The sequence below is a fragment of the Pagrus major genome, chromosome 2 (assembly GCF_040436345.1).
Source record: "Pagrus major chromosome 2, Pma_NU_1.0".
Lineage (NCBI taxonomy): Eukaryota > Metazoa > Chordata > Actinopteri > Spariformes > Sparidae > Pagrus > Pagrus major.
The window spans coordinates 9,891,533-9,906,437 of NC_133216.1; the positions used below are offsets into that span (position 1 = coordinate 9,891,533).

Below are 14,905 nucleotides of genomic sequence, written 5' to 3' on the forward strand. Positions count from 1 at the left end.
TTTAAAGTTTAAAGATTGCAGGATTTCCCAGAAACGTCTGTCTCAGCACAATGCCATCCAATAAAAAGGATTGTAACACTCTTGTTCTGGAGTCTCTGCAAACAGCAGTGATGTTACTCGTCCTTGAGAGGTGTTTGTCAGCCTGAGTGCTCAGCCTTCAGTGAAACCGACAAATGTTTAATTTAGATTGAAGTGAAATCTGTTTGTGTGTTTCAGGAGCTGTCCGCCTGGTCCTGCTGCACTACTATGACTGTGAGCTCCTGAAGATTTCTCTCTTTTAAAAACGATTCGCCGTCCTTCTTGATTCCACGATGGGTTCCCGCAGCCAAGGCTTCTTCCACCACCACCACCACCACCACCACCGTAGCTCCATGGCGCCCACTGCGGTGCCGAGGCTGCTGCCTGAGAGCAGCAGCCTGCTGGGGGGCATCGCGCAAATCACCCCCAACCTCTTCCTCAGCAGAGGGAACGTGGCGTCCAACCGCAGCCTGCTGCTGTCCAAAGGCATCACCTGCGTGGTCAACGCCACCATCGAGCTCCCCAACTTCAACTGGCCTCACATGGAGTACGTGAAGGTCCCTCTGGCGGACATGCCTCACTCCCCCATCTCCTTGTACTTCGACAGCGTGGCCGATAAGATCCACAGCGTGGGACGAAAGCGAGGGGCGGTGCTGGTGCACTGTGCGGCCGGCGTGAGCCGCTCAGCCTCTCTGTGTCTGGCGTACCTCATGAAGTATCACCGCGTGTCTCTGGCCGAGGCTCACGCCTGGGTCAAAGCCCGCCGCCCCGTCATCAGGCCCAACGGCGGCTTCTGGCGCCAGCTCATCGAGTACGAGAGGAAGCTGTTCGGTAGAAACTCTGTTAAGATGGTGCAGACGCCCTACGGGGTCATACCTGATGTTTATGAGAGGGACCGCAGGAGCCTGGCTCCGTACTGGGGCCTGTGATGGAGAGGCCGTGCCAACCGTCCACGCGAGGGATCGAGGAGGAAGATGAGCCCTCTTGCCCTCCTGGACTGCGGGTTCAGGAGAGGCGAAGTGAGACGCGTGTGATTGTACGTCTGTGTGAAGCTTATTTAACGATTACTGGTGGACAGAAGGAGTGGAACCAATCACTGGTTGTTGATGCTGCTGCTGTTCGTCCAACCAGTTGATTTAGTCTTTGAGTGGGAGCAAGGCGACTTCAAGCCCAGAACCTTTAGGACCAAAGGACCAGTTTGGACCACAATGATGTCAGACACCAAAAACAAGATGAAGCGCTCAGAGTGTGGAGGTCGGTGCTGTCTATCTCCTGGTGTGTGTTTGCGGCTCCAGTGGAGGACGAGCGCGCTCTGACAGCGATGTGACTGAAGTCCTTTTCCTGACGTGATGTCATGTGGTGGTATTGTGCCAGTTTTGCAGTAGTCTTTAGTGTGAGGGGCAGCAGCATGCTCTGAATTTATGGTAGCATTTAAGATAAGTGTACAGAACAACAAAAAAAAAATAGACAAATTATTTTATCCGAATGTACTGATAGTGAGCAAAAAATAGTTATGGCACACTTTAAAGATGTTAGTATATCTGCCTTTTTCAAGGTGAAAATCTAGAAGATGTAAGCTAAAAGTCAAGGTTTAGGGAAAGTTCCTGTGTAACACAGGGTCGACTGTTCCATCCTGTGACCACACTATGTTATTGTAGTGCTATTGGATGCTGTATTCAACAAAGAAAAATGAAAAAAAAAAATCTGCCGCCCAAAGGGAAGCGGTAGCTCTGTGATAGATACTTGGAAGAGTATTTTCTATCCAGCTGTTTTTGCCTTGTGTCCATATTCAGGTAAGGTTGCAACGAGATCAGAAACACATTTACTTCTCTGTGTGAACCAGCCTACTTCAGTCGGCTGAAGAGCGACGCCACGCAGGCTCAGAGTCCTACTTCTGCCGTCTCCTGCTGGTTTTTAATATTAACTTTGCTGCACGTGCTGTCCACACTCCAAAGGTAGCTCAGCACTCAGTAGTTGTTGGGTGAGACAAAAAAAATCACAAAACAAACTATCATCAAGACTGCCAATATTATCACATCGCTATCACAGATCTCTGCTTGTTGTTTTCTTCAGGTTGGACCACTTAAAGGTACTCAAAGGTCCCCTTTCTTGTAAACAAACGTTAGATTTACATGCCTGTGTTTGTTATTAAATGCACAGTATGTAATTTCTGCCACTAGGTGTCAGAAAAGTAGTATCTATGTGACTCGCTCACGGACAAAGTAAGCTTTTAAAGTTTAATTCACGTTATATTTAGTCAGGTTCTCCGACTTCCTTCCTCACTGCCTGACGTCTCGTCTGATGTTTTCCCGTAAGTAATAGCGACAGGCGGAGTAGAAATGTTAAATATTTTATCTTTACATGCGAGCAGTGTCCTTCTTCACGCAGGATTATTGATCATGTTGCCCGTGGGTTCAGATCTGTGCAAAAACTGCACGTTACCTTTAATTGATTCTTCAGAACAGGATAAAATCATGAAAAAACTCAGAGCATTTTAAAAATTGCAGCCACAAATCAGTTTTACCATGGAGTTAGAGATCATCGTTGTCGTCGCCGTTGCTTTTTTATACGTCAGCGGAGTAATTTCCCTAATCTACGAGCTGTAGACCCTGCTGGAAACATAGACAACGACTTTCTAGGTTTGGCACTTTATGGCTACCGTACAACTTCTTCTTCTGTCTGTACGGCCCTGTGTGGCGCTGAAGCCTCAGATGATGCGATGTGACGTGAATGAGGACATTATGTGTCGGAGAATCGCCCACACGCAGAGAATGTATCCTGTTAGTTTTGTCTTGTGACGCCCTGACTCTCACTCCAACACTACAGCGCAGTGTAATACCTCTGCTGGATGTGGTCACAAGTGCAACAGAGCTAACATTTCAAACCCACAGAGATCAGTGCCACTGATGCTTTTCAACAATGCCATAAAAGATTAAGTGTGATATTACTATTTAAAAAAAAGAAAAAAGACTAACGGTGAAGGGGGTAAATAATTGTTAGCAGGAGAAAGATGCATAATCTGTAATCTGACTTCCACGTTTTTTATGCCCCAAGAGAGTCAAATTAAAGTAACTAAAACATTCATGTCACTGTTCGTGTTTACATGTATCAGACAGAACATTTCAGGCTTTTTCCCTGAAATCTCGACGCGTACCTAAAAGCTGCGTCTCCGAGATGTTTCCGCATGAACAGACGGCAGCGTTTCCTCCTCCGAAGGCCTCTTGATGTTCGTTCTGCGCAGCCATTTTTCCCCAAGAGATGTCTTCAGATGCCCAAGAAGCGTTGTGTCATTCATTTTCATTTGCTGCAGCAGGCAGATATTGATGAGCGCCATTTGTCTTGTGCCCACACTTCTGAGGGACCTCCGGAGTGGTCTCCAACAATGAATTCCATTACCCAGAGAGACAAGGCCCGTCTCCTGACAGGCCGACCACCGCCGAGATGCACGAGTGATGGGCACAAATTATACACTGCGCACACTATTTTCTCACAGCAACAAAAAAAAAAAATCATCTTTTTCTCCTCCTGCTCCCTCCCCCCGACTCTGCTGCGTTAATGCGAGTACATGCACGAGGTTTTCAGGGCATAGTGAAGCGTTTAAAGTAAACACATCCTTCACCAGCAGCAGCAGGATATTATCATCTATCATTAAAGCAGAGAGCAGAGCCATTTGCATCATCCCGGGCGTCAGAGGCAGGCCAGCCTCCGGCGGTGCGGGCCATGCAGAACGAACGGCGCTGATGAAGTTTGAGGAGATGACATTCAGACACATCGGACACCGGAGAGCTGCAACGTGCCGCTGTTATCTTCAGTATTTAGTCATTTGTTGGGTTTCTGATTGGTTTATAAAATGTCACGACATCCTCGATGCCAAGGTGAAACGTTCGAATGGCTTGTTTCAGCTGACCAGCAGTTTAAAATGTAAATATATTCAGTTTACAATGATGTCAGACAGAATAAAGCATCAGCAGTCAGATGGTTTCCACAATTTGGGAAGTCATCCCTCCGACGTCGGTGTGTTCACGAGCTTTTAATTGTAATGTGGAAACAACATGGATGCCTTAAAGAAGATGTGTCTGTTGTTTTCTAACTAATCTCTGAGAACAGCAACTATTGTTTTAAACGTACCTTATTACAACACGTGAGCAAACAACTTCAAAACATCGATCAGTTCTTTACATTTGTATACGGCGACCCATAAACCTTTTTCACTTTAACGTGTTAGGATTGTCACTCCGAGCATGTTAGCATGCTAACGAACGCATTAAGCTCAAAGCACCGCTGTGCCTTTAAGTGGCCTACAGCCTCACACAGCTGCTAGCTAACAAAAACTACCTACAGACATAAAATAATAAAAGTCTTCAGTGGTGAACGGAGACAGACAAATATATAATATTTTTTTATCCTGTTTAAATTGTCATGAATCACACGTTTGTAAATTAAGATGAAAGAAAAGATAATTTTCCAAGTCAAGAAAGTCGCAGTTTGTTTTAAAACTAATGAAACAGAAGACTGCAGTCGTCAATATGACCAGATTTATTGTGATTTTCATCTTTTTTAGCATCTTTTCTGTGCCGAGCCGGCGGCCATGTTGGCGTTGGTGTCGTGTGTTGAGCGGGACGAAGTAGTTCACTGAGCGGTTTCACACAAAACTAGATGATGTTTTACTTTAATTACGACAAACTGCGACTTCCTTAACTTGAAAAATGATCTTTTAAATCATGTGTGATTCATGGCACAACTCAAGCGAGATCAAAAAATTATTTGTCTCTACGTTTACTATCATACAAAGTTTTTCCGGTTGCTTTATAAACAACGGTATTCATTTTTAAAATGACTTTTGAGGACATGTTCTCAGTATTTGTCGTTTATTTTACCAGACGGTGAAGAGTTCACGTTCTACATTTGTATACAAATTACGGCTAATAACAGCTTTTTAAGGCCGATTCAGATTTTTAAATTAGATTGTTTTTAGAAATCATAAATCATAAAATTCAATAACAATTTGACGGCTCCTGTTCTAACGGTGTGTGCAGAGCTGCGAAACGGCATTAAAGAAGATAAAATGTACAAAACAATACAACCAAACTGTTAAATTCATGAATAAAAAGGGCGGGGAAAGTGGAAAATGTCTTTTGTTTTGGTTCCTGACTTACTTCCACCACGACTCCAGTCTTTCATATCTGTCTGCAGGTTTTATTACAACCACACAAAGCAAACATGAACATCTGCTGCAGCTGCGATGAATTACTGTATCATGGCTTCGCCGGGCTTCAAATTATACGGCCTTTAATAATTCTCTATAATCGGCATGAGCTGCGGCGCGACTCCAACATCGATGTGTGTAAATCTCGCATTTACATTTTAACAAGGCCGTACACACGAGGCCGGTTATTAATATAAACACGCTGCCTTCGCCGCTGCTTCCATTTCAGGCTCGCCACCCTCGTTACAGTCATAATAGCGTCAACCTGATGTAGCCACACGCCAGCGTATGCTTTAAGTGTTGGACGTGGTTCAAAATGTGCAGCACTGAACAGTTGCAGGAATAAAGGGAACGGCCATATGGAAAATGTGCTTATATGGCTGCCAACAGCACATGGAAACCTCAGTAGCAGTCCCCGAGGACGGCTTTCAAATGCTGCTGGAGCTTCGTGCACAGATAATGAAAATGTAGAAGAATCCACAACTTGGCTGATACACAGTTCAGTCTGTAGTGAAACGTGTGATTGTTTGTTGCTCAGCGAGCAGCTGAATGAGTCGTCTCTGTGGTGTAACAGCGGCTCCTTTTGAAACCTCGACTGTCTGAACTGATTGATAGAGCGGACACTGAGGCGAACGACTGCGAGCCACGGACTGAACGTCTCAACACTCATATTTGTGTCATTAATGGTGAAACTGAGGCCTCATAAATCTACTGTAGACATAAATCTTTATCACCAGTCACTGCTTTCTTTAGACAGAGAACTAGTGTTACAATAACCTATAATTTACTTCATGTCAGCTCCATTAAAACTATTAAAAACACATAAATGAGCCACACCGCTGCATACGATGAACCTGGGCACTGTAGTTTATTCTCACTCAGTCCTACAAACACCGTCCTGCTGCTGTAAATACTAAACAACAAACGTGTATTAATCCGCTGCTGAAAATAGTCCCCCTCACATGTGCAGTATTTACTCCTATTCAAGTAACTTTTGCTGAAAACTACAGTGCCCAGCTGTTTTAATAAGTTTTTTTTCAGTAAACTAAAATTATATATCTTTAAGACGGACGTCTTAGGTGAGAACAAACAGGCTGAGTGCCACCGACAGGGCAGGGTTGAGAAAAGATTAACATGGTGTTGGTTTTTGTCTTTTTGTGAGAATGATTGTCAGAAAAATATAAAATATTGAAGTCTGTTCCTTTAAGTTGAGCCCGACTGATAAATTGACCAATTGTACTTCATCTCAAAGTCACTGTGTTGCCAGTTTATTAAGGTAAATTGAAGTATTTTAGCCCTTAAAAGAATATTAGAATAATTTCCCTGGAAAATGCATCAACAACCTAAAATATCTCGAATCTTTTTTCACACAAAATCATTTTTTTTCTCCCGAAAACATTTTTCAGTCAGTTCACACATAAAAAAATAGGTTTCTCTGGAATTTTTATTTTCACTTGGATTCACACATAAACAAAAAACTTTTCTTCTGTAATTTTCCACGTGAATTTTTTGTTCCCGAAATTCACACATGGATTTTTTTTTCACTCAGTTTCACACAAAACCTCCTTAATTTTTTATGATTTTTTTTTTCTCCTGGAAAAAAAAAAAATTTCTCCTGAAAAAATGTACACATTAAAAAAAGTTTTCCAAAAAAAAAAATCCCTGTTTCACACAAAACCTCCTTAAAATTTTTTTTACACTCCTGAAAAAAACAAAAACAAACTTTCACTTGGATTCACACACATTAATTTCTTTTCACCTGAAAACATTTTTCATTCAGTTGCACACGTGAAAAAAAAAAAGTTTTCTCCTGAATTTTGTCCCCACTCGGTTTCACACATAAATTTTTTATTTTTTCGGAATTTTTTTGTCTCTCAGTTTCACACAAAGAAAAATTTATTATCTGACACATGATTGTTTTTTTTCTCCTGAAAATGTTTTTTCACCCGGATTCACACATGAAAAAATTATTACTTTTTCTACTGAATTTTTTTTTACTGTTTCACACACATGAATGTTTTTTTCTCCTGAAAAAAACCCAAAAATGTTTCACTCAGATGAAAAAAAATTAATTTCTTCTGAAATTTTTCACTTGGATTCACACATGAAAGAAAAGAAAAAAAAAATTTTCTGAAAAAATTCACACATTGAAAAAATTACGTTATGAATGTTTTCTTCTGAATTTCTTGTACACTGTTTCACACAAAAAAAAATTCTCACGATTGTTTTTTTTCTCCTAGAGAAATTCATTTTTCACAGTTTTTCTTCTGAATTTTCCACCTGGTTTCACGCATTAATTTTTTGTTCCTGAAATTATATTTCAATCAGTTTTTTTTTCTTCTTCTGAAAAAATTCACACATGGAAAAAAGAATTTCACTCAGTTTTATACAAAATCTCCTCAAAACAAATTACACTCTGACACAATTGCTTTTTTTCTCCTGAAAAACGTTTTATTCACTCAGATTCACACATGAAAAAAAAAAAAAACTTTTTCTCTGGATCTTCTTTTTCTTTTCCTTTTGGTTTCTACGGAAGCCCTAAAGGGCCATGCATTCATACATTTTATTTCCTCCGTTTTCCCGTGATAACGAGTTAATTTCATTTGTTTTTATCTCGAAATAACAACTGCCGTTTTCCCGAGATAACGAGATAATTTTCTCGAGATCTTGAGAAAACAAAACGATAGTGTAGTATATTAAATCATTGCAGGAAACATCATTCAGTGTAGCAATGTCAGAGGAGCAGGAGCATATCGATCACCACGTCACATATGTTTTCAATCAAGGCCTGACACAGGCTGAAATAGCATTATTCCTTGCTATTACAGATAATATACACATTAGTGTGCATAATCTAAAAAGACGGTTAGCAAGGCGGCGCAATCTAAGTGAGCCTGATGTCGTCATTCACTGCATAGCTGACCAGCTATGTAGTTAATGAGGAGATCTCAAATTAATTATATCGTTATCTCGGGAAAACAAAGTTTCGTTATCTCGAGATCTCGAGAAAATTATCCCGTTATCTCGGGAAAACGGCAGTTGTTATTTCGGGATAATAACTCGAGATCTCGAAATACATCTGAAATTAACTCGTTATCACAGGAAAACGGAGGAAATAAAATGTATGAATGCATGGCCCTTTAGGGCTTCTGTAGTTTTCTTCTCCTGAAAAATTTATTTTTTTCCTTTTGGTTTCACACAGGGAAGAAAAAAAAAGATATTTCCTGAAAAAATTCACACATTGAAAAAAAAGTACGGGAAAAAACCCACAAACTCTTCTCCTGAATTTCTTTTACACTTTGTTTCACACAAAACCTCCTTAAAAAGATGTACACTGACAAAGTTGTTTTCTTTTTCTCCTGAAAAACATTTTTTTCCCGGTCATTTTCACATGTGAAAAAAATTTTTTTTCATGATTTATTTTTTTTCACTCTGATTCACACATGAAAAAATAAATGTTTTTCTTCTGTAATTTTCCACTTGGTTTCACACATTTTTTTTTCCCCAAAAAATTCTTTCCACTGGAATTTTTTTTTTTTTTTTTCTCCCGGAAATTTTATTTTCACTCAGTTTCACTCAAAACCTCCAATTTTTATTTATTCCTGAACAAAAATGTTTTCACTCGGTTTCACACATGAAAAAAAAAGATTTTTCCAGAAAAAATTCACACATTGAAAAATCTTTTTTCTTTTCCCGGAAATTTGTTTTCACTCAGTTTCACACAAAATGTCCTTAATTTTTTCCCTACTCTGACACATGATTGTTTTTTTTCCTTTTGGTTTCACACAGGAAAGAAAAAAATGGATTTTTCCTGAAAAAATTCACACATTGAAAAAAAGATTGGGGGAAAAAAACACAAAACCTCCTTAAAAAAATGTATGTTATGAATGTTTTCTTCTGAATTTCTTGTACACGGTTTCACACAAAAAAAATCTCTTTTTTTTTTCTCCTGGAAAAATTCATTTTTCACACATTAATTTTTTGTTCCTGAAATTATATTTCAATCAGTTTCTTTTTTTTCTTCTGAAAAAATTCACACATGGAAAAAAAAAATTCACTCAGTTTTACACAAAACCTCCTCAAAACAAATTACACTCTGACACAATCGCTTTTTTTCTCCTGAAAAACATTTTTTTCACTCAGATTCACACGTGAAAAAAAAACTTTTTCTCTGGATTTTCTTTTCCTTTTGGTTTCACACATGAAAGAAAAAAGAGATTTGAAAAAAATACAAATTGAAAAAAATATTTTTTTTCCTGGAAATTTGTTTTCACTCAGTTTCACTCAGAACGTCCTTAAATTTACTGACACATGATTGTTTTCTTCTCCTGAAGTTTTTTTTTTCCTTTTGGTTTCACACAGGGAAGAAAAAAAAGATTTTTCCTGAAAAAATTCACACATTGAAAAAAAAGTACGGGAAAAAACCCACAAACTCTTCTCCTGAATTTCTTTTATACTTTGTTTCACACAAAACCTCCTTAAAAAAATGTACACTGACAAAGTTGTTTTCTTTTTCTCCTGAAAAACGTTTTCCCAGTCATTTTCACATGTGAAAAAAAAAAGTTTTTTCCTGATTTATTTTTTTCACTCTGATTCACACATGAAAAAATACAATTTTTTCTTCTGTAATTTTCCACTTGGTTTCACACATTTTTTTTCTCTCACAAAAAAATATCTTCCACTGGAATTTTTATTTATTTTCTCCCGGAAATTTTATTTTCACTCAGTTTCATTCAAAACCTCAAATTTTTTTTTTTTTACTCCTGAACAAAAATGTTTTCACTCGGTTTCACACATGAAAAAAAAAGAAAAGATTTTTCCAGAAAAAATTCACACATTGAAAAAAAGGTTTTTCTTCTGATTATCCAAATTGTTGATGGTCAATTTTTACTCTCGTCTAATTAATTGCCAAGTTGTTTTAACTCTAAATTCTTTGTGTTTGTTGAAAAAAGACACAGCCTGTAGATTTCTTTAAAAACTGAATCACTATCAGTGTCACAAATCCAGAATTAGTGGTAAATTACTCTTCACTATTAATATGTTTAAGCTCTTCCTCTGTCACCACACTTTAATCCAGTAACATCTTAAAAAAGCAGCTTTTTCTTTTTAAATCACCTTTTTTTTTCTCTCTGGATAAATTGAAATGTTATCAGTAGAAAGTAAAGCAGGAAGCGTCTCTATTCACACGGGTGAAGACAATCAGATGAACTGAATGTGCAGAAGCAGCTGTTTTTTAATCAATAATATGATTGACTCTGCCCATGAAATAGCAAAGAGCAGCAATCAATACAGCACAGTATCACTTCAATCTCTCTTCTCTCCCAGAGTGATCATTTCAGGACGGCACGGCAGACAATAGGCGTGAAGATGACAGGCGCAGGAACGAGAGAGACGCTCTGCATTTTGAATTACACCGTCTTACTCAGTAATTGATTTCAACGCTTGTAATTTTCTGTAATCCCGGTGTTCACTGTGAGAGGAGAGGAATTCATTTTCTGCAGGAAATGAATTAGGGAACAGTGAGAGATAAAATGGATGTCGGGGAACACACCTGAACACAAGTGTGTGAATGGTAATGAGGCCGGTTTCACAGAGCCCCCCCAGACGTCTAGTTTGATTGGCTGAAGCTCAACCGCCAGCGACGGCCCGGCAGACTCGTCGAAGGAAAATTTATTCCATTTTGTAGCAAAGTGACGGAGATGAGGCCTCTCTGGCCGCAGAGAAAGTACATTATTGAGTGAAACGACGGAGGGAAAATGTGTATTTGGACGAGGAAGCTTCGCGGGAAAGCGGGCAAAATAAGGCCGTCTCATTTCAAAGCTGTAATATGCTCGCAGTTAAACACAAATTCGGGGTAAAAAGCCAGAAAACCAACACTAACGCTTGTTGTAATAGGAAAAGAACACAAATATGAAGCAACGACCAGGCTGCCTGTTAGCTTAGCTTAGCACGAAGACTGGAAATGGAAGAAAACACATAGCAACTTAACTTACAGGAAGTTTCATGAAAACTAAATATATTAATGTTTGTATACTAGTTTAACTCATTTATCTCTTTAGTTAAATATATTAAATTATGTGATTCAAACGTATCTTAACACATTGAATCATGAAAATTCTGCTAGACTCAGATGCTAATCTGCTAAACTAGGCTAGTTAGCTTTGAGCTGGTTAGCTTTTCCCAGGACTAGTTTTGTTATTTTTTGTTTTTGTTTTTTATTTAAAGCTTTTCTCCCATAGTGACTCATAGTAAGTGCGTTCAACCATGTGGATACAAGACTGATAACACTGCAAGAAACATAAAGTAGCCTAAACAGGTTCAAATGCTAGCCTACATTTAGAACAATAAGAGATCCAGAAAATGTTTTTTTCTCCCTTTAACATCACGCTAGTAGGAGTTTGGCTGCGGCTCTTTCAGTTCAAACACACCAGATGAAGAACAGGACAGATCTCTCTAAACTTTGACATAATGGCACCTTAGCTCCATCACAGAGGCTCTTCCAGTCTTAATTTAACCCCAAGTAATAATATAGTGCGCTAATCCCTTGTCCCTTTGGAGGTTCACCCAATAATGAAAATTACCCGGCGTAATCCAAATCAGCCCCAAGATACCAAATTGATTGAAAAGCCTTTATTTACACCCTCAACACTTTGAGCCTAGCAGCTACAGTGAAGATTTCAGCATGAATTTTCTTTTTTTGGCTGAGAGTTCAGTCCATTCTTTGCACTTTTGTGTTTTTAGTTTTGGGAATATATTTAAAGAAGTCTGATGACTGTTTCAACAGTTGCTGAGCTATGAGCGGATAATAATCAATTATTGTGACCAGTGTTAATCTTAATGTACGTATGAGCATGCGAGTAGTGTTTAAAAACAGACAGGATCTGTGACACTTTAAATAAACCGTATGCATATTTGTTTATTTACAGCACATTCACATTACAGTTAGTCATCGTTACGATGCTACAGCGTCACACTGCGATATACAAAAAGTGCTGCTGCAATTTAAGTTCAGAATCACAGTCAACTTCTTCCAGACCTCCAGCCGTGGTTGCACACAACACAGAGAAAAACAAAACCTTTACCATCGTTCCCTTCAAGTCCCCGAATCACAACTTTTTTTCCCCAATAAAATACACAATTTAAATACCCCATGAGGTGCAGAAATCTCAACAGTGCAACAGAATTCAAAGCAACACAATGGTTTGAATGTTAAAGGTTTTGGAAACTTATTAAAAACCTGTACAGCCACAGAGTTTTTCATGAAACAGACCCGACCAACAAATGTAATTCAAGTACGATAATAGGCTCATGATTCAACAGCTCTGGTTCAGTGGGAATAAAGTGAGTCATGAATAAATTCCTCTCAAAACAGAAGCAAAGCAACAAGTGACATTAAAAACTCAACATGTTTACAGACGCCAGTGTTTTTAATGATATTGCACACCTAATAATTTAAATCACTGTCAGGAGATTATTTAGTGATACAGACTCTTTTCTGCGGTGGAAATCATCTTAAAAGCATAATTAGAAACCGATTTAAATACGACCTGTACAGCTGACCTACATGTGTTTAGGAAATTAATGTGGAAGAACGTAAGGGGGAAACGATAACACCGTAGATGTTTTACAGAAAAGATTTAAATTCGAACAAACTACCAGATCTACACATAAACTCTGAGTGACAGCAGAGTAAGAAATAAATAAGAGGGATCCAGTGACTTTAAACGTCCTCCTTCTCAGTCCAAGGTGAGCGCCCGTGCAGCGCGAGGTGTGTCGTCGCTCCACCTATCTGATGTTGATTAGCCTCGTGCCCCGTTGCCATGACAGCTGCAGGAGAAAAGCTCAGAGCAGGTCGGGCAGTATGAGGCCCGGGGGTTTGGGCTCCACACAGTTAATCCAGAAATTGGCACAGCTGGCGTGGTACTGGTGGCCCCCGTACAGCAGCTTGAAGTTGTCCGTCTCCGAGTTGAACGCCTGTCAACGTGAAAGGGTGAGATATATTACACACCTGAGTGACGGAGACAATAAAGCCATCTGTGCTCACAGGAGGAAGAGGGGCAGACACAGACAAGGAATCTAGACTAATACACAACTGGGATCAGACGCTGTGTGCAACATCCTACGGTTTAAAGCTTGAATACTAAACATAGGCACAGATGTTCATTTACAGCGCTGCGGTGCAAAGTTCAGCTCGTGACCCTGCTGTACATTTTCCAACCAAGTAACATGGGAGGAAATCCGCCTCTGGCAAGAAAAGGATTTCAATACACACGGGTTTGTTCAACTGTTTAAAACAGCCTGCATGAAATTGTATGCGAGTATTTACGGGAGGAAAAGAAAAAATCCACTGCGTATAAATAAAACATAACCGCGAATAGGTACAACTGGAAAGAGCAGATATGCATCTACAGAAGAGAAGCAGTTTGTATGTATTCAAGACTCAGTGTTTCACAGCTGACGTGTGTGTTGGAGCAGCGAGGTGAAGCAGCTGTACACTAAATTGTCTCATTACCAAACATGTTTGTAGTATCTAATATAAAAACACTTAATTGGGCTCGTACATCAAGATGCAGAAGATGCTTTAACCAGAAATTATAGATCAAATCTTTCACTAAGTTAAAAGCCATTTTGATGCAGGTTTCTTTATCGCTTCGTTCTCTTTGATTACGCCGGATGAGACGGTGGCTGCTACTATTTTCAAAAAAAGCTGGATGTTGCGAAGGTTTTTTAAAGACATTTAATAACTAATCTGGCCTTTAAGTGAAACAGTTCATCTGTCAGCAGTTTATTTCATCCATTTTGTTACTCCATTGTTAAGTCAGTTAGCAACGCTGCCTTTGACACTTTACGTTTTCCTATGGGCTGTGGTGATGTCTCGCGACTGCGGCCAGCCCGTCACAAGCACCCGTCTCCTCCTCAAACGAGTGTGTGCTGACATCAAAATCTTGTCCGTTGACAGATTCAGCATTCACATGCAGATATCTGTCTATAGAAATAAATATCTGCTTAACTTATATCTCAAAACTGTCTAGGAAGTTCTGCTAAGTTAAAACAACATCCTGCTAATAAATCTATTCATAGGCGTTCAGGGAAAACCTGTTGCATCCCAAAAAATCATCTTCTGAAAAGCTCAAGACTTGTTTAAACTTTATAAACCCTCCTCCATGTGACAGCTGAATGTACTGTGGCTGTTCAGAAAATGAAACGTGGCAACCGGACCCCCACTTGAGCGCCTTGACGTGCGTTTTTTTTTTTTGCATTTTCACCGGGCCCAGCTGTAGCACCGTGTGTGCCATCGGGAGATGCTAATGTGTGTGACGTGTAGCTTAAGAGTTTGCATCCCTGGTGAAATACTGGGAGCTGAAGCCGGAGAGAGGAATGAGTCATGTGCTGTGAATCATAGCCTCCCACGCAGAAGGAGAGGGGAGACGCATGCAGAAAGCAACAACTGCATACAAAGCACACCGCAGCAACACACCTTGAAGTCGGATACATCTCCACACCTGCTCCGAACGCAGTCTGCAAGCACAGACGCTCTCACGCACGCTGAATGACACATTTCTACTCTCGGCTTTTTTCTCACACGCTTCAGATTTCACCAGCGGAGCGATTTCCTTTCAGGGCTCTTTTGTGCCCTGGCCTACTTGTTTGCACAAACCTGCACTTACGACTGCCAAAAGC

At 39.7% G+C, this 14,905-nt stretch overlaps 2 protein-coding genes across 8 annotated transcripts in view; one reads left to right on the plus strand and one right to left on the minus strand.

The window, feature by feature from the left end:
- The first annotated feature begins 311 nt into the window (after positions 1-311).
- On the plus strand, positions 312-947 carry dusp14 (dual specificity phosphatase 14). The gene has a single exon (XM_073492797.1). The coding sequence runs from the start codon at positions 312-314 to the stop codon at positions 945-947; it is 636 nt and encodes a 211-aa protein (XP_073348898.1).
- An 11,173-nt stretch (positions 948-12,120) lies between these two features.
- The window catches only part of synrg (synergin, gamma), a 40,855-nt gene continuing 38,070 nt past the window's right edge, over positions 12,121-14,905 (minus strand). For all 7 annotated transcript variants that reach the window (XM_073482261.1, XM_073482253.1, XM_073482238.1 and 4 more), the window contains one exon: positions 12,121-13,198. In XM_073482261.1, the coding sequence (XP_073338362.1) occupies positions 13,067-13,198 (132 nt within the window). In that variant the 3' untranslated portion in view covers positions 12,121-13,066. The remainder of the gene's footprint in view (positions 13,199-14,905) is intronic.

Bases quoted from the DNA above. Each gene is read 5' to 3' on its own strand.
- dusp14 (XM_073492797.1), top strand. From the start codon at position 312: ATGGGTTCCCGCAGCCAAGGCTTCTTCCACCACCACCACCACCACCAC.